Consider the following 23,026-nt stretch of genomic DNA (forward strand, 5'->3'; position numbering starts at 1 on the left):
GGAGCCACCCACCAGTGTGTCACTGCAGTGGCATGGACACAGGGACACTCACTCTTCCCATGGTTTTTACACATCTGTTTGTGTCTCCTGGCACACTCACTGAAACAACAGACTAAAGCCAGCTTTAAGCTGTGCTGCATTTCTGTAACACAAGCCTTGTGGTCAGTGTAACACAACCAAGACAAGCACTCACCAGTCTGTTTTCATCAAACACCTCGAACAGGAGCCGATGGTTGGTGGGGTTTACCTGTGGGGAAATCCAAATGTCAAACTTAAAAAGAACTCTGCCAGAAAGACAAAACAACTGCTATTAATAACAAATTTTATAGTGTTTGATCCAGTTGATAATTTTTTTCAGAAAAGCCTTGCAAGCCAGGTTACTATGACCAGCATGCTTAATTAAGAAAATTTAGAAATAATATACCACAATGCATTGATAATTCTGTGGGCTGGAAATGGGACTTCCCAGTTCTGAGAAAATCAGGGAACTGTGACACACAATATTAGGGTGTAAATTACTTTGTAGGTCCCATTATTGCTGAGGACTTTCAAGATGTTTTAACAGAGCATCTATGAACTATACAGAGGTTTTGAGCAGGGCTGTGCATTTCCTGCTCCTGAGATTTTAGATCTGCATTACTCAGCTGCCAACCCCACAAAAGTCATGTGTCCCAGTCAGCATTCCCTGTGAAGCTGGGCCTAATGACTGCAAATAAACTTACCCTGAAGTAAAACTCTTCATTCCATTTAGGGTTCAGTGTCTGTAATAAAACAAATAACAATATTTACATGCTAACATTTCTGGTGTGCAATTATAAGAACAAACATGCAATTGACAGTTTTCTAGGGAAATAGAAAGAAGGATATGTAATAAATGAAATTGAAAAATATATTGTCATCTAGAAATTCTCTACTGAGTAAACCAAATGTGGGAGGACAATTGAGTCAGATGATCCTAAAATAGACATTAAATAGTAATAGAATTTGATGATTAAAAGATAAATCATTGAGAACCTATAGAAATAAAACATGAAGACATGTAATTCTCACGATTCATGTAAACCCAGGTTAAAAAAAAGTATTTTTAAACACAAAGGTAACTTTAGGGGTACAAAAATATACTCAGATTTATACTGTGAAATAAACAGAAGAAAATTTTTAAAAAACCCCAGAAACAAAGAGAAAAGGTTACTCCTTGGAATAGGTTAAGATACTCTTCCAATCTCCCAGCCCAAGGATTTTAATTTTAACAACCTGACTAAAATGCACAGAATAAATGTGCATATAGACTGCAAGCTGAAGTGAGCTCAAGCATGACATAATCAACTGATAAAAGAGATGAGAACTACAAACAGTCATTGGGACAATTCAAGCTGGGGTAAGTATAAAAACAATTGGACAATATGTCCAATGTTTTTGTGCTCATGCCAAATCATTCCCTCATGCTCTCACACAGCAGAGATTTATGGGCAGTGCTGACAGGAAAAATTGGCTTTACACCCACAACAATTCTGTTCTAGCAGAGAAGGGGAATCTTGGCTGTTTCTCTTACTCCTTGCTATGGATCCAACAGATTCCTCATGGGCAGGACATGGGGGCTGACTACACTGCATCTCTCTACAAACTGGGAATACAGCACTCATGGCAGAGCAGGAAATACCCCCTGAAAGAAAAGACAACTGTAAAGGACAGGTGAATCAATGAGGGGAGGGGTAGGAATGGGCTTGTGGGCAGGGAGAAACTTTCAGCTTTTTTCCCTGAAGGAGTACAATGTATGCAGTAAAAAAAAACTCAATTACAATGAGGCAGTAAGGGAAACAATTTTACATTTTAAACACTTGTATCCATCAAACGCTACTGCTGTTGGCTACAGAGGGCACACACAATTTACCAGAAAAAGAATGGCTTCACACTGGCTTTGAGGGCACTACTGCCCATTGATCATCCATTAATTCTGAATGCTGATTAACCACAGAGCTCAGGGAAGTCTGATGGACGAGGCAGAGGAGTCTTTGGGAAATGCCTGGGAACTCACAGACATTTCTTCCACCTTTCCAGGTGCCACTCCTGGTGGGCCAAGTCAGAAAGTGCCAGCAAAGAAGGAACTGCAGCAATAGCTCCAAACAGGACATGAGCAGGGAAACCATAACAAAAACTCAACCTCCAAAAGAGCTACATCCTAAAATGGGCAAGGACTGCCAGAGTCAAACTGAGCTCGACCTTCCCTGGGAATTCAAAAAGGGGTTTCAACCCTCCACAGAAAAGGAGGACATGGAGAGAAAGGATGCTCCTGAACACTGGAGCTCAATGGGGAGACTCAGAGATGGAAAACTATTTTTAATATTCCATATTGGAGCTCGGTGCAGTCAAGGTGAAGAAATGAAGGAACTGGATAATCTTCATCTGAACTTTGAAATTCCAGCAGGAATTTAAAGAACACTGACCACAGTACACCATCAGAAGGCAGCAAACAGCAAATCCAGCTTTCCCTCCTTCAGAGAGCCTTTTCAGCAGGGCATTCCAAACAGCTCCAAAGTGAAGCACAGAGCATTCATCAAACCTTACAGCTGGATTAGCTATGGAGGGAGAAAAAGGGAAGCAAAAAGCCTCAAACTCAACCCAGTTAGGTCATGGCACGTTAAGCTGGCATTCTTCTGGTAACTTTGTTTGTACTCAGTATTTCTTTATTAGTGATTTGAACTCAAAACTGGGATATGCTAATGATGTTTGGTATTTACAAAACAGAGAGGATTGCAACTCTGCCTCGAGATGAAATGTAAAAATTCACCTTTCCAACATATGAGTTAATACCACTATTACAGAAATGACTGAGAATGTCTGGGATTTAACTGACAGCAAGAAGAAACAGTGAAAAATCAGCAGATGCAGCTCTGGGAATGAAACAAGCACCAACAGCTAACCAGGAAGTCTTTGAAAAATCCCTTTTGCACATCAAACATGCCCTGGTTCTGGGACAGCTCTGCTTGGATCTTGCACACCTCCAGGATTCCACACTGGTTTTCTCATGACACCCAATGTCCTGATTTCAGAACCACACCATCCCAGTTTGTGTTTTCAATAACAGAATTCTCCTCATTATTCTGTTTTGCAGTAATGACTTCAGCTGAACCCCTGCTGATTCCAAATACCTCCATAAAAAATGACAACTCATTATTTTCCCTTATTTTTCATATAGCTTATGACTAGTTTCCTCTCTGCCACCAATGCCAGCAAAAGAAAAAAAAATACATCCTTACAAAACCTGATAATGACAAATATCCCTTGGTGGAATTTTGTTTCTGTGAACTAAAATTGAGGAATGAAACAGAACTCAAAATAAAATAAATGAAAAACTCAAATGAAACTTTTGGTTCTAATTAAAAATGTAACAAGTCTCGGGCTTTCCTTACAGCATATTTTCTGTCATCTGCTTATTTTAAATTCCCATATTAGGAAAATATTTTGAAAATGGAAATTTTGAACAGAATAATTTTTGCTAAGTCCTTTATTTCAGCCATGTCTTTCAAAGAAATATGAATTTGAAAAAAGAACCTGCAGTGGGATTTGATAAGCCAAGCCTTAGGGAACAACATGCAGCACGTTAGGTGCTGTCTCCAGGCCAGACACACTGAGGTGCACACACCTGTTCTCTGATTCTGGTTTGGAGAAAACCACATTAAAATCATTACATACATGTATGTAATGGATAATTAGTGCTGCATTGTGTTCTCAGTCTTTCCAAAGCCAAGGAATTAAAGAGTATATACATACCTTTTTGATAGTTTTTGTCTGCACAAGAGCAAGTTCTCTGTTCTCATCTGCTACATACAAGGAAAGTTTCACATAGGGGTCACTGCAAAAGAAGACATCAGATTTAATGGCCTGCAGTTGTACAGCAGACAGCACTGCAGAAGGAATTTGTCATTTAATTCATTTAACTGGGTAACAACAGCACCTCCAAAAGCCTCCAGTGCAATTGTGTTGAGTGAAAGCTCAGAACTCTGGTAAGCTACTGCCACACTGACAGTGTTTGAATGTGCTCAGTGAAACCTTGCCCATGACAGCAGAGATCATCCCCTGCAGCTCTGTCCCTGCTGCCTGGAAGAACTGCTGCTCCCACACAGCTCCTGCCCACAGGCATGCCCCTGGCACTCCACTGAAACCACTCAGGGAAAATGGGAGCTGTGGCCTCTGCAAGAGCCTGGCTACAGCTAACCCTGGAGGCTGACAGCAAGTATTCTCAAGCACTGGTTGTAATTGTTTTGAGCCACAAAATCAAGCTGCACAGTACCAGCAGTGATTCAGACAGGCAGGGCAGAGAGGAAGCTGCTCCTGCCATGGCAGAGGGTGGGACTGGGTGGTCTCTAAGGCCCTTCCAATGCAAACCATTCCATGGCTCTGTGCTCCAGACTGGGACAAAGAGCATCCTGCAGAACTGATGGACTGCACACAGGTACAATGTCAGGATGTGGAGCTGGAGCAGAGCCTGCCTGAAGGGAGGAAATGGGTGCTTGAGCAAAACCAGGACCTGCTCTGGTGCTTCCCTCTCAAGGCTGCAGCACACTCAACTGGAGGATGAGCCAAGACTCCCAATGCCACCAGTCACTCAGAGTTAGCAACCAAGTCATTCAATGCTGGTACTTTGTGAGTTTAAGGAACTATTCTGTGACAGTACCAGGACAGAACAATCAGCACTTGTATGTCTATTATACTGGCTGCTCCATGTGTTGAATATAAAATGCTGTAAGGGTGGAGGCAAGAATAAACAAGACATCGTGTTGGACTGATTATTCCTAAAAGTAGATGCACATAAATGCATCAACTTCAACTGCAGTTACATTCAGAATTAAGCACCAAGGTTTAGAAGAAAGCAGAGCATCACTGTGATTACAAAGAAATGTTGATACTGCTTGGAATAGCTTGAGGTACTGTGCTAATATTTACAGCATCCTCCCAGATCTGGGTTATCAGTTCATACCTGGACAATGCTGTTTTCAGGAACCCTTAGAAATACTAAAATTTTTAATGCTAAAATATGCTGGGTGAACTTTCTGTCTATAGAAAATGACAACTCTGAAAGTGGCACAGATTATTTTTAAAATCCATGTCTATTTTTAAAAACTAGAGAACAATGAAGTTTATTAGCAGTTTCAGAGAGGAAATCTGCCTTTACTGAACAGACCAGTGCCATCTCTGCCTGCTCCAAAAGCAGGCCAGAGCGAGTCAGACTGAGCTGTGCAGCCAAGCTCTTGGTACTGAAGGTGAAGCTGGAGTTTACCCAAACGACTGGATATTTGAGACTGTTTACTTACATGCATTTGTTTACTTAAAACAAACAGGGAGCTGGACAGAGACTGGAGCCCAAGAAAGCTGATACTGAGAGAGAGTGGAGCTGTGTCACCCAGCCCTGCACTGCAGCCTCTTGCTCTGCCCACCCCAGAGCACAGAGTCCTGTTCCCTGCACAGGAGACCAGCTGAGGCTTCCTGGGGAGCAGACACTGGCACTGAGCTCACTGGTGAAGGAACCAGAAAATGGGCAAAGAATGGAAGAAGGCAGAACCCCAATTAAGAACATAACTACAGCAGCAAAACAAAATAACTGGGATCCCAGAGAACAGACACTACATGTCAAAGCAGCGGTGGAAACGCTGGGGGAACTTTACAGTGGTTAATTATACCCTGAACACCCAGCTAACAGCAAGCATTCCAGATAAATGTGGCATCTTTGCAAGGGAAAATAAGCACCAACATGTTTGATGTGTCAGATAAAAACATGAAAATCAGTAAAATTGAGGAAAACTGGCAAAAGAATGGAAGACCACTAAAAGTCACTGGAAAACCTAACCACAAATTGGAATTAAACAGACACAGTGACAAGCAGTAAAATGCTCCTTGCTACAAAATCATAAATGATTAAAAGCATCAAATCTTGTCTATCCAAACATGACTGGCCAAAACCTAAAGAGAACATCAGCACCTGCCAAAATCAGGAGAACCTTGAAGCTCACAGCAGTTCTCTGGAGAATAAAAGGGAATCCTAAGAAAATTATGCTAATAATGAAAGTTATGTTAATCATAATCACAAGTTAGTACAAAGTTTGATACAACAACAGCCATCAAACCAATCTGTGCTTAAGAAATCCTTTTCCTGACCTCTGGAATCCCTCAGACATCCAGATTTAGCTAATTGCCATGGTTTTGCCAACTTGCAGAATTTGTCATTTTCTTAAAGCTCAAGCAACTGTAGATATATAATTATCATCTCTCATTTCAATCTCAGCATGAAAAGGCAAGCTTCCAGTTCTTCTTCTGGAGGACAACAAAAGCTCTGATGACTTAAAAACTCCAGCAGAAAATCTCAAGGAAGATCAGCCTCCTTTAAAAATCACATTACTTTGGAGCAGTGTGAAACTGGGACTCATGAGCAGTGTCCCATTTGTTCACTTGAGTCTGGAATCCCATTTGCGCTCTACTTTTGAAACACTTTTGAAAGCAAGTCTCAAACCACCTTCTCCAGTGACATGATGTATTATTTACTTATTTTAAGCTCCAAAAGAAGGGGGTGGAGAGCACAGGCACATGTGAAAGAACAATAGAACTACTAAGGCCTACATGGCTCTATTTTTATTTGAAAAGCTGAAACCGCCTCCCCACATATAAAATTTAGTAACACTTGTTATGCAAGTGTGTGAATGCCAGGCCTGTCACATGCAGGCAAACTTTGCATTTCAAAATAGCCCGACTGCTTCTCTTTGGAACAGTCTTGCACAAGATAATTTTGCTTCTGTAAGAAACACAGAGCCATTCCCTTTGTGCTGCCACTTTTCTGCCTCACATATGTGAAAGAGCTGATCAACAGCTCCTGTAATTGTGGCTACAGACACACACCAACACAAAGGCAGAGGAGCCACAAAATTATGGGAGCCTCAGGGCTGGAAAGAAGGTTATGTGTGACAAAAGGAAATTCTGTGAACCTGAAAATGTTTTTCAAAATCATTTAAACACACTTAGAGAAACTGTCTATGTATGCACTTAGTGGAGCTTGCAACATTTTTCTAAAAATTCCAGTGAGGGAAACAAATTGCCAAAGCATGTATCATTAAAGATCAGAATTACAAGGAGATACTTCTGACCAAGTTTTATGGAGAGCAGTGAAAACAGTGTTCTAAGGCAGAGGCTCTCTTACAGCCACAATCATTTTATCCCAATAAGCATTCCCCTGGTGACTTTCCCATTCCTGCACTAAGAACACACAGCAAATACAAGGAAAGCTCCAGAGCACACTGGCTGTGTTTGCTCCCTGGTTTTATTTTAGCAGAGCTTTCTGGGTTTCACCTTTCTGCCTGTACTAACATTAAGAGTTTTTCTCAAAAAGAAGCAAGATTTTGAGCTCACTGCCATAAAAGTCTCATGTCCTGTGACTCAAGCAAAGCACAAGGATAAAGGAACATCGGCTTCTGGAAAGAAAACAAAACCTTACCTTACCCTTCACTGCAAAGCCAATCTTGCAATCCATTGTGCCTAAGCATCCCAAATCTCACTGCTCCATACCAAATCCCAGAGTCATTTCACACAGCTCCCATTTCCCTGCCAGTGTGTTATTGCACAAAGGAAGGCTCACACTTCTGACTCTACAAGAAACGTAGCAAGGCTTTACCAAGGAGCTGCTAGAGATAATGACTCACATCACAGACAGCTGCAAAGAAGTGTCTGTGGGTGAAAAAAGGAGTTAAAAATTACACCTCAAACCCCACCTCCAGTGTCTCCACCTTCCTTTACCATGTTATGTTCTAATAAAGGATGGCAAGATGGATTCCTCTTGTATTCTTGCTCTCTTGGAAGTCTCCCAGAGGATAAAGGATATTTTAATCTTCAAAACAGATGGAAGTGTAAATATGGGGTTTTTTCCTCCCTGAGGCCATTTTTTTTTTTGCAAAGGTTAAATGAATGCTCTAACAGAATATGCTGAGGGGCTGATGTATGCATAGATCTTCTTATGCCATTTCACACTCCCAAAATATCTTAACAAGTTCCAAAATCCAGCGGGCGTGGGGAAGGAGCAAGAGAACTCCATGACACCTGGCTTTAGGAAGAAAAAAAGCTCAACACAGCAGTTCTGCCTTAGATATTTAAGATCAAAAGGTTTTCTTGAGATGATTTTATTGACATGCCCCTTTTTTCTTTTCAAGATACCAGATTCAGGTAAACTGACAGATTACAGCAGACAGCAGGCAGGTAGGAAGCTGAATACAGAAGATTCAAGTAACCAGAAGCATTTTGTATTTCTGTATTTCTACAAAGAAAATTTGCCATTGAGCAATTATCTGATGGGAATTATTTTTTACTATGACATCATAACCATTAGGAATTATTACCAAGTCCTCTTACTAAGAGGCAAGACCACATCCTCCCAGTGCATCCTAAAGAACAGAACATGTAAAAATGGGTAAAAATCCGCTCATTTTGGGGAAGAAGCTGCGAGCCTGCTCGCTCCAAAGCCACCAGGTGCCGGTGGGAGCTGCAGAAACTCTCTGGTGCCCTCTGCTGCCGGGCTGGGCACACACACCCGGCTCTGCACCCAGCAGGGACTGCGCTCATCCCAACATCTGCAGCTGCTCCCTGACCCACAGCTTCATTCCACAGGGCAGGCACGAGCCACGTGCGCTTGCTGAGCAGTGCAGACGCTGCTCTGGCATTCCCAAGTCCAGCTAGGGCTGGGTCAGAGGAAACTCTCAGCTGGTTTCTTTCCCTTCCCACACTGTTCAGAACATTTCATTTACAGCTACACTGGAAAAACTTCCATTGCCAATCAGCTGGGAAAAGGAAAAAGCAACAACAGAGTATGAACTCTCTCCTACTTGAGCAACTGCCCTCTGGTCAGGTGGCTCTGGGAATTCATCCCTGGGCCAGGATGCACACAGCACTCTCCCTCTGGCACACGTGCAAGTGCTGAAGAGGCATTCAGGAGCCAGATTATTTTTTAAATGGTTTGAATAATTTATGAAAGTAACTCCCTTCAATGGGTTTGTCTCTGCTCCTCAGGGGAGCCATCAGTACAGAAGGGGAACAGGCTGGGAGCCAGTTCCAAGGCACAGCTCCAGGGGTACAGCTGTCACCACACTTTTTGCAGTAGTTAAAACCAGATGCACCCTAACTCAAAGTGGACTAGAAGCAGTGCTAGAGGACTTCAAAGAACAGGCACAAGGTGAACACCTGCCATCACTGTCACCTGCAAAGCCACAGCCACGAGTGCTCTCCTCCCATCAGGAGCCACAGGGACAGGGCACACATGAATTAAAAATTCAGCCACATTTCAAGCAGCCTTGCTCACAGTAGGGGTAATACAGCAGGACTTTCAATCCTGCCAGCAGCCTGGAGCCTGCCTTCCCAGCTCCACCATGGATCCTGCACACATGACATCAAACCAGAAAAGTGCTTTTCAGAAAAGAGCAGGTAAAAGCAACAAACCCATAACAAACTCTTCTGCCACTAGAAGCACAGCTTTCTGACAATGAAAAACATCTGCAATTTTAACTGAAAAGCACTTCACATTTTCAACTTGCAGACAGCCACAATTTTCATTTATTTCATGCTTTAGAAAGCAAAATACAGTAAGTAGCTAAGGCATCCCATCAGCTGTACCTTTATGGGATGCACACAGTCTGAGTTCAGCCAGTACTTGGATTCTTATATGAAATTTATTAACACATTCCAATTAAGAAGTTGGAAGGAAATTAATTCACACATGCAAGCTGATACTAAACTCACAAAATCCCAGCCTGCAGTATCTACTCACCATCAGTACCTATCACAGACTTGTAGTTTTACAAAATATAAAATATATATAAAACAAAATGTACTGCTCCAATCTCCAGTTTCTCCAGTGCTCTACACTGGTAAGAGACTTTCCTCAGATTTAATCAAGAAGGAAATGGCTTTCAGACTCTGCAAGCCCACAGGCAGAGTTTCATAATGGGGAAGTTGATTAAAAAGGGTCAGGACAACCCACTGAGATGTAGCTGATCTTCCACAGTTAGGCAGGAATGGTACCTGTCCTGCCCCAGTCTGGAGCCCTGCACAACTCCTCCACACAGAGGCACAGGAGGTGTTTTCAAACTGTACATTAACTCATCTGGAAGATTAAAACATGTAGGGAATATGTTTTTAACTCTCTGCTTTTATTGAAATCCTACTGAGTTTAAACCCATTTCCTTAAAATATGTTAAGGGCCAAACCAACAGGATTCAGCACAAATTACACTTGGGTTTAGCTTCCAGCATTTTGAAAGATGAAAGTTATGTTGCTAATGGTCAGCATCAAAACCTGTTCTTCAAAACAACACATCTGGAGAAAGAACATAGCAAAGCTTTGGCACAACATATTCTGCACTAAAGGAACGCTTGTTGCAAATTTCACCCAAAACACTGAAGTTGATGAAACCTTTTAATTGCTGCTTTCATGTAGTTTTAAGCTGATACACAAGTTAATGAACAATTTGTAAGCATCATTAAAGAAATACAGGAAAACCCACAGGGAAGCTCATTTATCCATTAAGAAATTAGTCACTTCAATAAAAGCTAAAATTGGATACCACTAATTTCAAACTGATAAAAACCCTTCTAAGGAGATTGGAACATTTGCAGTAAAGCATTTTGTCATGCTTAGGCAGAATTAAGCTTCAGAAAAAGAAAATGACTGTGCTGGGGTTCATTTCAGCTTCAGCAGCAGCCTGTCCCCCAGCCATTACCTGGTTTGTCACAAGCCCGGGCTCTGAGCTGCTTGCTGTGCCATGAACCATGGATTTGTGTGGGGAACACAAATGCTGTGCCAATGCAGGGGCTGCAGCCCTCACCAGCTTCCCCAGCTGATCGTGCTCCAAGGACCCAGGCACTGCACAACACCCACCTGGCTCCAAAGATGTCCTTCTTTGCCAGATCAATGCCAGAAACCACCTTCACCCTGAGGATGCGAGACTCCTCCTGTGACAAAAAAGAAAAGTGGCTTTAGTGTTGATGCTGTGGGGAATTCTGAAGAGGTTAGCAGATAGCAGCAGTGTCTCCCAGGGAGGATCTGGAACAAAGCTCCTCTTGGAAGGCTTATCTGAATCCAGCCATGAGGAGTATTTGAGTCCAGTCAGAGCTGTTAAGAGTTCAATAAAGACGGAGTAAGAGCAGATAACAGTAATAACATCACAGCAATAACACTGTAACAATAACAGCAATAAAAGTAGGAGAGTATTTGCTGAACAAGGCCATTTCACATCCTAAGTGATCCACATGCCACAAATTCATTCTGCATTGACAGTAAAGCTCTTCAAACACAAGGGAAATTTCTCCTAACATTTTAGTAATGAGAGATGTCTGTGGTGTAAAAATCTAGGGTGCACAGTTAAAAAGAAATCTTTAAAATTAAATTTTTAAGCCTGTCTCACCACTTTGGTGTACATGGAGAGCTCCACATCAGCACTCACTGACAGCCAGCAAGTCCTGCAATGCACATCACTGGAGCATCAGCCTGATGCTCAGTTTATCATTTTATTACATGGAGCCCTGAAGAACATCAGTAAAAATGGCCTTTTTTACTTTTTTTTCCACCCTGTTTGAGCAACACAAAGAGGCCACCAGAATAAAACCTGGAAAGTCTTGTACAGAAACAGGTTCTGCAGTCCCCCATATCAGTGATACCTTCTCTCCTCTGATAAGGCTCCCCGAGCTGCAAGATACTGGCTTCAATTACAGTAACCTGACACCCCGTTCCTTGAAGCCTGTTCAGAAAACAATTACACTTTCCCACAGGTTTCTCCCGGTCTGTTTGCTTTAGGCAGCTGAAAGCCAGACACAGCTTTGTCAGCTGTCTTGGCACAGATTTCGTGACTGTGAGGAAGGTCAGGACCGGCTCCAAAGCAAAGCCAGAGCTGGCAGCCCAGCTCATCCCTCTGGAAGGACGCACGGACACGGGAGCAGGAGAGAACAGTCCCACTGAAGCTGTCTGCAGGGCAGGCTCCACCTGGCACACGTCCTGCCCTGGAACAACACTTGAGACACAAATCCTTCCTGTAAACCCGGCCTGTGGTATGTTCCCAGCAGCACTTAACACTGCAAGGTGCTTTCTAATTTGGGAACAGGATTTTTTCCCCAAAAGAGCCCAAAGCTTACCTGACAGGTGAAAAAGAACAATGGAAAATTCAATGGAGAATTCCTTCAGTAAGAGAGGACAGCACAGAAAAACCCAAGCAGAAACTCAGACTGTTCAGACCTCACTGAAGTAGAGCTAGAGGAGAAGTTGCAATAGCTGTTTCTATGTTCACAATGCTACTCAGATTCCCTCTAGCAAAGGCCAACATCAGCTTTGCTAGAGTGGCACCTTCTTCCTGCACTCTGCATATTAACTGATTCAAAAGAAATCAAAGAAAAACACAAACAATTCCCCCCACCACCTTTGAAAGAGAAAAGGAGGCAAGAGGAGGTCCCACTACCAGAGGATCCCTAAATGAGTTTTGCAAGATACAAAAGATGATGCTCCAGATGATCTAAATAGATTCTCAAAAGCATACCTGAAGGGTCACAGTCACTTTAAATATCCCAAAAGCTATGACCCTGTTCCCTCCTGTGGGGAGGCTCTCAGCCTCTCCTCAATATTCCAATTCAACAAGCAGCACAAGTGCTTTTGCAAATGTTTGTTCTAATTTTCCTATACACCTATACATGGAATGTTGAGATAAAATAGTTAAACCACCTCCTCAGTTAGTGATGAGGTCTGCCATATGTGCCACATGCATTAACTTTTGCTGGCTCCTTGTATGGCAATTTCTTCCTTTATCTTCAAGTGTGCTATGTCTAGGTAAAAAAGGAGTTAAATTATTTCAGCAACAGCGAGGTGATCTCACCTCATTGTCCACCAAAAAATCAGATAAAAGTTTGCTTGGCTGGGTACAGCCTGGAACTCACAGAGTACCAATTACCTGATGCAGGTTTCCACCCAGCCCTCTCTGAAAAGGCTGTACAAGAAAAATTAGGATTTTGGTTGGTTTTTATGTAAACCCAGGGCACAATGACAGACATCACTAACAATACAAAAATTCTGTGTGAGAAGACCCAGGATCCAAACCCCAAATAATAAAGTGATCCCCAGCACAAGCAGAGAATGGGATAAGGAGACAGACTGGGAGGATGAAGAAGTGGGGATTGGACATGGCACAGAGTAAGGCTGAAGGATAACAAACACCCAGCTGGAGTCCAAACAAGAGCAAGCAGAGCAGGGTACCAGGGCTGATCAGCGACACTGAAAGACTTCCATCAGTGATCAACCACCTCATATATTCTTAAACAGCAATTTCCCAAACAAACTCCCATTTTCTGGCAAAAGTATCCAACATCCCTTTGAGTCAGCAAGCAATGGACAGGACACAATCTTGGGACACTCCTTCCCTCCTCCTGCACTCAAGAGGCCAGCACCCACCCTCATCTCTTATCATGCCACCCCATCCTTGCATGAGCAGCCAAATTTCCTCCTTGCAGCATCAGAGACAGGCAGCAGGAAATGGCTGGGAACAGTTAAAGGGAGACAAGGCTTCAGAAGTCACTTGCCATTGAGTTGCCTTTTGCCAGGGAAGAATCTTTGGTTCTGCTCAGAGCTGAAATTACATAGCAGAAAGAAATACTTGTCTGGTGATGAGATTAAGCTGTATTCACTTGCTGTGCAGGAAGTGAACACCTGACTGCAATTTTTGTATTCCACTGAACTCCCTGTTCTGTAAGCACATATCCAAAGCTGCTTTTTGAAGCACAGCTCAAAACAAAAGTTCAGCTCACCCCACAGACATTTTTCTATCCTATTTCACAGAGCACAGAGAGCCTGGAAGGGGCTCAGGTGCTGTCACCCCCTGCCCTGGGTGGCTCCTGTGCTCTGTGCAGCCCCAGAGCTGATGCTGCAGTTCCACTGCAGCACCCACAGTGCAGAACACAAGCAGCAACTCCAAGCACTGTCCTGAGCACCGTGATTCAATCCTGTGGTGAGGCTGTGTGTGCAGTGGGGATGGCAGTGGAGCTGGGAGCATTCCAGCAGCTGTCCCTGCCCCCAAACCCAGCCTGCCCTCGAGGGCCTAGTTACCTATTAGTGCTGAGCTCCACACCGACTTCTGTTTTGTCCAATCATTAACAGGAGTTTACGTACTCCTGCCTTCCCAAAACATGTCAAAGGTTACAGAGCTCTCCTCTCTGCTGAGGGATAACCTTTACACGGGTTGTGTTCTCTCAGCTGCAGTTCACAGTGCCATTTCAGAGGACTCTGCTTATTTAGGTGGAACCAAGCTGTGGAACTGGGAGCCTATTAAAGATCAAAATCCAGACCTCATCAACAGTGAACAAACCTCAACTCACCTCAGAAAAGATGAAGGAAAACAGATGCATTTGCAGATTTAAAAGACTTGTATGTATATTTATCTGTATGATTCACTTTTGTTAACTATTCCTTAAACACACCACATTGCTCTGGAAAGCCAAGTAATTTCTGAGACCCATTAATAAGTTTTCTTTATGTGAGTGTTTTAAGTCCTGCTCTTGGATTAATAAAATCCCCTGGAGCTGGGGAGTTTAGAGAAGAGAAGAAACGCAGGTCAGAGTGTGCTGAGCTGCCTTCTCCCCCGCAGGCAGGGAGACACAGCTCAGCCAGCACCAGCTGTAAAACCAGCCCCAGGAAGCCCTGGAATACACATCTGTGTTCTGAGGGCACACACAGGAAGCCACAGCAGTGCAGCCCCAGACAATCCCGTGACACGCGCCGCGGGAGAGCGCCCGAACAACAATCGATGGCGGTATAAAATTAGAAGGCTGACTCGTTTAAATGAACAGACAAGTGTGAAAGGCACAACGGCTGGATCGATACAAACCAATGTTTGAACAGCTGTCGGGCAGAGCACAAGATTAAGCGTTTAACGAGGTTTTCCAGAGGTGTATAAACCACCTCCGAGTGGAAGAGCCCGAGCTGGGCAGGTCAGGACTCCCCCGTTTCCTGAGCCGGGTGTGGGATGCCGGGCTGTCCCCTGACCCCAGCACACCCCAGAGGCACAGCAGAGCCGCACTTACCGCAGTCCCCGCGCCGAGAGCTCGCAGGCACCGCCGCTCACCGCCGCACGCGGAAGTTCAGCCAGGAGGAGGCAATAAATGGTATCGCCAAGGCAACCGGGGGAAAGGCCGGCGAGCTTGGGTTTCACCTGCGGAGAGCTTCACCTGAGCCACGCTGGGGGAGTGGTGCTTGGGTTCACTTGGGCTTTTTTTCCCTGCTCTGTGTTGAGACATTTTTGATCCCGAGCCACGATAGGCGCCAGCGAGGTAAATTTCCACTGAGTGCGAGGAGAGAAACCAGATCCCGCTGGAATGTTACCTGCACCTAGAGACTCTGTGAATCCGGTTTCATCCACTGAGCACCTCACTCTGCTTTTATTAGATCTCCACGTTTGCAAAACATAATGTACTAAAAAAGATAACAGATCTTTAACTCGGTGTTTTGGTGGCAAAACAAATCCAAATGGAAAAGACAACAAACCTTTAATTCAATGTTTTAACTGTGGCACTTCTGGTTTCCTGAATGAACGCTCAGAGAACTCGGTGTGCCACACACACAGTCACCCAAACAAACACTGCTCCTAATGCTCCCCATCTGCAGGGGGAAAATCAACCAGGATCTGCAGCTCCAAAGCAAAACCAGGCATGTGTTCTACCTAAGGGCCAGCCTAATAACCATGTCAGGCTTCTCCTAAATCTCCTAGGAACTGGAACCCAGGTCAGTGGCAGAAGAGTTGAGCTGATTCTTACTTTGATTTGGTGGATTAACCCAATCCACATATGGCTGAGTGAAAAAACGTGCTTTTTAGGAAGCTATTCCACAGCCCAGGAGGGAGGATCCAAGTGGGGTGCCCTGTCACCACCACTCCCAGGGAAACAGCTCCATCTCTGAGGGCATCACAGTGACTTCTGAAAGCCACAGCAGCACAGTGTGGTAAATCTCACTGTAACTCCTGCAATATCTTGCTAATCTTGAGATTGTCAGTGGCAATTTTGCCAACAGTGTTTGATAAAATCTCACTTGTGCAATGCAAACAAAACCACGCACCAGGGCTATGACCCAAATCTCCACTCTCCTCTGCAAGTTCAGCACAGAAAACAAACTGAAAAGGTCACTTGGTTACAATTCATCTGGCTCAAGCAGGGACATTAAAGTCTCCTTTCAGCTGCACCACAAGCAGCCTAGGCAGCCAGTTCAGAACTTTGTCCTTGCATGTGTTCATCACACTCCTCCTCACCAATCCAAGAGTAAATCAAACTCTGCCTTTTCTTACCCACAGAGTTCTTCACTACAGGATGCAATGTGTTTGTAAAAACCCCATTATTTTCTCCACAGACTGCAAAATTAGAGCAACTCAACCTAAAAGCTTTTGGAGAAAAGAAGGTTCTGCAGTTTGGATCATAAGGACCCTCCCAGCTACAAAGCATTGGTGAGTTCATGGAGCATCCTTGGCCAAGCCAGGATTCTCACACAGCAGGAATCAGCAGATGAAGCAAACACCAATAAAAGAACTGCAGAATTTGGAGAACTGTGGTATACATAAGTTCATACAACAGAAAATCAGCAAATATTTTACAACAGTGATTCAGGTCCCGTTTCAGAGCTCTAAAGAAGAGGACTTTATTCACGTTTTCCTTGGCTGCAGTGACACACTCAGCTGAAACAACCACCAGGCACAACTCCATCAAGGCACAGGTTTGTCTTAGAGGGACACTGCCACGCTGCCTCCCTTCCACAGGGACAAAGCAGCAGAGCAGAGCACACAGAACTGGAAGGAGAAGTGAGAACCCAGAGCCAGGAGCGTGCCTGCGGATCAAAAGCACCGGCACATCGGTGACAGCGCACGGGACCGGGAGCCCGCACGCCCCGCCCCGTGCTGAAAGTACAATTAACAACAATCACACACAGTGACAGCACAATTAACAACAGGCACACACAGGGCTGCCCTCCTGCCGATCTGCTCACAAGGGATTTTTACGACGTGTTTTGAAAAACTGAGTGTTCCAAGGGAATTGGGATCCGTTTTTATGGACACGCACTGAAGTCCATGCAGTTAGATATACTTGGGTGTTGGACCAGGGCACTGTGAGCTTTGGAAATACCTAAGAGGATGTAAAAGAACTTCCATTTAATGGACCTGCTGTACTGCACAAGACTTTTTTTCTCCTTATTTAGCTTCATTAAAAGAATTAATGCAAGTAAAACTCTGTTTTCTGCACCCCTCATTGACTGAGCTCTCCAGGGGCTCATGCAGCAGTCACAGAATCATTACAGCTGGGTGAGACCCCCAAGATAACCAAGTCCAACCTCCAACCAACATCACAATGCCCACTAACACCCTCAGGGCAGGAGGGTGTGTTTGCTGAATCATCTCTACCATGCATTTACAGCCTAGGAAATTCTCTTTCCAAAGGAGAAAATCTGCTTTTCTTCAGACAGGACAAGAGAAGTGTTGAATCTTTGGTGGGAGCAGAGAGAAAGAAAAGCATTACTCTGGTTAATGATATTCCCAACTCAGGGCCAGGCTGGGCAGGGCTCAGAGCAGCCTGCTCCAGTGGAAGGTGTCACAGAGCAAGCAAAGATCTGCATCAAACAGGGGAGGTTGAGCTGCACTCACTCCAGCAGCCCAGCCAGTTGCCAACAGATCACACAAACATGTTTATGTAACCACAATCTATATCCTTGTTAGATATTTAATGATTCCAGACCATAAACCAGCGGTGGCTGCACTGTTTAATGACAAAACACACATTCAATAAAAGCGTAATCCAACAATAAACTGTGATTGGAGGCTCATTTCTAACCCAGATAACTGCGGGGATCGATTCCACAGCACACACCCACAGCCCAGAGCTGCACTGCTGCCTGTTCCACCTGGAGGGAGGTGGCACAGGGAGCTGCCTAAGCAGGCTGTGCTGGAAAAGCCTAAGGACATGCCAGTGCAGCTGTGAACAGCTGAAATAGCTCTGAGCTGGTTCAGCCTCACACAAGGCTCAGGTACCCTGCTGTCACACTCAGCCAGGCTGCCACAAGTGTTTGCCAGAGGGAAGAGCTGCTGGGTTACACTTTGGGATCCCAGAACCCACAAGTCACCTCTCCCAACAGCCCATGGATGCCTCAGTTGAGGCAGTGCTCTTGTTACTGCCCTGCAGAGCCTGGGGAAATGGATTTACTCGTGCCTCACTGGGCTAAGGATGCTGGGGCAGAAGCTGAGGCTGAGGGAGGTGGCTTTGCTCAGACTGGAGAAGGCAGTAACTCCCAATTCCTGTGGATCACAGCCTGACATCTGCAGGGAATTCAGTCTGTACTTTCCATTCTTTAGCTGTTTTAACAGCTTACCTGCAGCACCTTCAGCTCACAGCAGAAGCTGGGAATGTTTTCACAGAGACACTTCATTTTCTGACACACTTTGATTTGTTGCATGAATCATCCCATTATCCAACCAGAAATTAAATTAGATCTTCCAGCTCTTGGCTGGAGTTAATAATTAATGTTACTGTATGAATTTCCAACCTCCTCTGGTAAAAAAAATTCTTCCAAACACATTAACATTGCAGTGAGTGGTATTGTCAGTCACTCCAGCAGTTCACTCCTTTAGCTTTTCTTCCTTTTTTTTAAAGAACAGTAAGTCACAGTCTCTAGCAGTATCTCCTATCCATTAAGGCTTTGCTCCTCAAGAATTTCTCATTTGGGGGAAGAATCCCTCCATTACAGCCTGTGCTCAGATTAGGGGAGAAAAACCAGCCACTCAGACAGTGAAAATTCAAGTCAATGTGGAAGGGATTGCTTTTGGATCCTGCTGTTTCCAACCTACTTGCACACCATGTTCTGCCTCCTTTCCCCCTTCCTCCCCAGCTCACTTCACAAACACAGCAGCCCTTGAAAAGACTTGACTCCTTCTGTTCATTTGGAGTATTTATTTGTCATACAAATGGATAGCCTAGGGCTAGCAGGCTCTTCCACACCACAACCGTGGTGTCTCACAAAGAACGAGAAAACTGCTCAGTTACCAATCCAGGCTAAAGGCTCACTAGATTTGGGCAATTGAGCAAGAAGGACAAATCCCACAGTGGAATTCTTCACTTCTTCTCCAGTGCATCCACTGACATACAGGGATATGTTATGAGGACAGAATTTAAGGTGGTGTGAAAAATAACTGGAGTAAAAGAATATGCCCAATGCAGGAGACTGAGAAATTTAGCTGCAGAAGTTGAAGGTGCTTTTGAAGAAGAAGAAAAGTAGGTACTACCTTAATTTAAATTTTTTCTTTTAATGGAATATGCTTGTCTTTTACACATTGTAAAAGAACAGGCTCTAAAATTCCTTCAAACTTTGTGAAATCCTATCAATAAACAGATTGTTGCCAGAGCGAGCTCAGAGGTTAGCTCAGTCACTTGTTCCCAAAATGGTACTTGACACTGACTAGACTAAGAAACACTCATTAAAATATTCACCAGTCATTATCTAAAACAAAGGCTGCACTTTGTGTCCTGCCAGGCATTCTGGATGCAAACTGGGGCTCGATGCCCCGAACAAAAGGCACATTCAGAACCCACGTTTTGCAATAGGGTCGGTCATTCAGCATCCCAGGGCAGGACCTTGTCCCAGGGAAGCACAGATGCATGTTCCTCAAAGGGGCAGAAAAGGAAGGAGCAGGGGGCACAGCAGTGCTGAATTCCTCAGGCAGGTTCCAGGCACTGCTTCAGCTTCCACAGCAACCAGTTGTGGAGAGAAATGATTGCTTCTACCTGCTTATTGCTGAGCCTGTATCACATGGCTCCTGCAGAGATGAGGAGGGACACACAGGGCTGGATGCTCCTGACACCATAAAGAGAGCTCAGTCAACAACCTCGGGAATAAAGATCAGGACTTTTTCTTCCAAGAACACAAATGCATATTACAGTGACTGAGGTGCAGCAGTGAAAAGCTCTTGGGATCACACAAATGAACACAAGTCTGAAGAACAAACTCCATTTCCTTCAGGCAGGTTTAAATGAAGTCACAACAAGATGATCTACACAAAGTCCAATTTTTGTACAAAGCAAAGAGAGAAGACCAGCTTGGAGCTGCAGATGATCCCACTGGAGATGGGCTCCCCAACAACATACAGCCTAACACCTTCCATGGGATGGTATCTGTCCTGTAGGCAAGCTTACACTGAGCACAGCTAAATCTGCTCCCAAGATCAGGGAACAGCTCTAGAAAACACAAATGTTGGTAAGGAACTTGTCACACTGAGCAAAGTGTGAAGTGGTCAGCAAAAAAAACAAAGCTGCCAGGCACAGCAACATCCTGAAGGCAACCAAATCAAATCAAACCAGCACACCTGGGTCAGCTGTTTGGAAAAGCACCAGTTCCAACCATGTAAGCAATAACCAGTGAGAGATGGGAACACATCTCAACCAGAAAGAGGTCCCAGCACAACGTGTAAGCTTCCAAAGATACAGGGTAGCAACAAGAAAGAAATTTATTTACTGTCCCTTCAACTCTTTGCAACAACTTTATCCTGTTTTGCTTTAACCATCTCAGTGGCAACATTTCAGCTCAGTCACTTCCCAACTTGCCACAGTCCCTCCCCACAGCAGCCAGGCAGAGCTGCCACTACACTGGACTCAGCTGGAATAATGAGAGATTCTCACTCAAGTAATTGCTTGAATGTAAAAGGGTAATTTTTATTTAATCATGAGAGTGCTGGCCAGCCCAGCACTGTGCCACCTTCACTGGCACACAAAGCCAGTGCCATTTGGTACTATCTTCTTATAGAAACAGCCAATATTTCTGCATCCAGAGCAGCAAAGTGCTCTCTCTTCCAACACTCTCAGCTCTCAAACAGTAATCTGGACATCTGTCCTTATCCAGCCTTCCATAAAATCTACAAGTGAGGTCAGAAAACTGTAAAAACCAGTAATTCAGTGTACTCCCTGTCCTATGCCATCATGTACCTCCTGCCTCTAATGCACCTTCCAAGCACTGAAGGCATTTATGGAATGTTAGGAAGGAGAGGAGGAAGGGACTTTCTCATGAAAAAGCTTTTCCAAGGAGATCACACAGTGCAGGCTGTCCTCTGTCTCAATTACCCACAGTCCTGTCTTTCTATCTGACTGAAAGACTCGAGGTTTCTCACAAAGAGAAATCTCCTGAGTGTCATTGAAACAGCAAGGATGTTCCAGTGTGAGCAGCATCGCTCCGAGGACTGACACAACATTAACGGCCAGTTTGTCAGGAAAAGGGCTTCAACCTCTCCTGGGAACTGCAGGGAGTACCACCTCTATCTGGGAAGGCACAAAGAGCACAGACTGCAGAGATCAGAGATGAAATCCAAAGGTCAGGAATTGTCCCCCTCACAGCAAAGAGCAGCGTGCTGGCCCTTCAGCCTCTGCTTGCTCTTGAGTTTAATGCTGAGCCCCAGGGACACAAGTGAGACAACAAAGGGCAGCAGAACTGAGACCACCAACCATCCCCACAGGAAACACATGACCCAGGTGAACACCAGAGACACAGGAAATCAGGAAGCCCTGCTAAGAGCTGTCAACAGCTTTTGTCACACTGAGCTCCTGGATTTTTGGACATAGCACACCCAGCCCCAGGACACAGGCAGAGCCTGTGCGACCTCCTGATGGCAGCCACCTCAGGTCACACATCCAGCAACCTGTGTGACAGCCCTGGTGTCCACCAGCCCTGGCATGTGATTCCACGCTGGGGGATCAGCTACTGCACTGCCTCACCTCCCCAGTAAACATCAGGAGATGCTGAGTGCTAAACCACCAAAGCAGCCAGTTTCCACAGCAACGGTGAGCAATGACACACAGAGCTCCTGTAGCACATTCCAGCCTTATCAAAGGATCCATCTATGGGCTCGTGTGCTCCAGCCTGCAGGGACACCGGGCTGGGGACCCCACTTCACTTCCCAAATGCCAGTCTGGGGTCCCACACACTGCAGTGAGTGCTCAGTGATTTCCACTGCAGCACTCACCTCTGACCTCCCTCTCACACAGAACCTACTTCCCGTCCAAGTTTTGGGAATCTGAAACAACTTCACCCCCTGTAGGGCACAGACACTCAGAGCTGCTGGGAGCCGTGCAGCATGCCTGGCCCAGAGCACAGTAACAGCTGATCATCTCTCGCTGCACTGAAATAACACAAATGCACCTACAAGTAGCTCAGAACTGAACTGACCGGACCCAAAATAAAATGACAGCAGCACAAGGCATTAAAGGTAAATTCTCATTATGTCAGCAGGCTAAAGGAACCACTCAGGGTTTTGCTAAATCAATCTGAGCAGTGTTAAGAGGCATTTCTTTAATAACAATGTCAAAGCAGTGACTAAAGCTGTGATGTTTTAAAATATGCACTAGTTCCAAGCCAAATTTTGGACAACATTCTAAGGAAACAAGTGACACAGGCAGGCATGAGATATGAGGAGGTGTCTGTAAGACTTGAAAACATTAGCTGCAAACTCCAGCATCTTAACTCTGCAGACTCTGAGGCCAGTCACTCACAGCTGTGAAGGGTCCATGGTTTAAACGCTTCCAAAGGGGCTCTGTCAGGATCCTGCATTAGGAACATGCAGGAACAAGGTGACAAATGACCCGGCAGGTAATCCACACCCAGCCTGTAACCACTTAGCACACTCTGCTTTATAATGTTTGACTTTCAAACTACAACAGAAACTAGTCAAGACAAACCCAAAACCTGACTGTGTGACTTGATTTGGCACAACCTCTACTACAGCTGCAAGATGTTCCTAAAAACAACTCACCTTACTCCTGGAGAGCCAGGGGGGTCTGCTGGCCTTTGCTGCACCCACCTGTCCCATTCTGGGCTACCAGAGTGGCACAGCCACCCCCTAAATGCAGCTGGCCCCTCAACAGGGCAGGAAAATGCAACATGCTCTTTATCATGCTAATTAGAACACAGAATGAGAATGCAACTTCTGGCTAAGAGACCGACAGAAGCATCAGGA

At 44.7% G+C, this 23,026-nt stretch overlaps 1 protein-coding gene across 5 annotated transcripts in view; it reads right to left on the reverse strand.

The window, feature by feature from the left end:
* Positions 1-23,026, reverse strand: part of NEDD4L (NEDD4 like E3 ubiquitin protein ligase) — a 70,997-nt gene that overhangs the window by 38,625 nt on the left and 9,346 nt on the right. For 4 of the 5 annotated variants that reach the window (XM_033085482.2, XM_033085481.2, XM_033085480.2 and 1 more), the window contains exons 2-5: positions 10,906-10,979; positions 3,772-3,853; positions 723-761; positions 194-247 (exon numbers count right to left, since the gene is read on the reverse strand). In XM_033085482.2, coding sequence (XP_032941373.1) covers positions 194-247; positions 723-761; positions 3,772-3,853; positions 10,906-10,979 — 249 coding nt within the window. Of the gene's footprint in view, positions 1-193; positions 248-722; positions 762-1,552; positions 1,638-3,771; positions 3,854-10,905; positions 10,980-23,026 lie in introns of those variants that run through there. The other variant, XM_033085483.2, reaches the window with a different exon arrangement.

The sequence above is a fragment of the Catharus ustulatus genome, chromosome Z (genome assembly GCF_009819885.2).
Source record: "Catharus ustulatus isolate bCatUst1 chromosome Z, bCatUst1.pri.v2, whole genome shotgun sequence".
In the NCBI taxonomy this organism is placed as follows: Eukaryota; Metazoa; Chordata; class Aves; order Passeriformes; family Turdidae; genus Catharus; species Catharus ustulatus.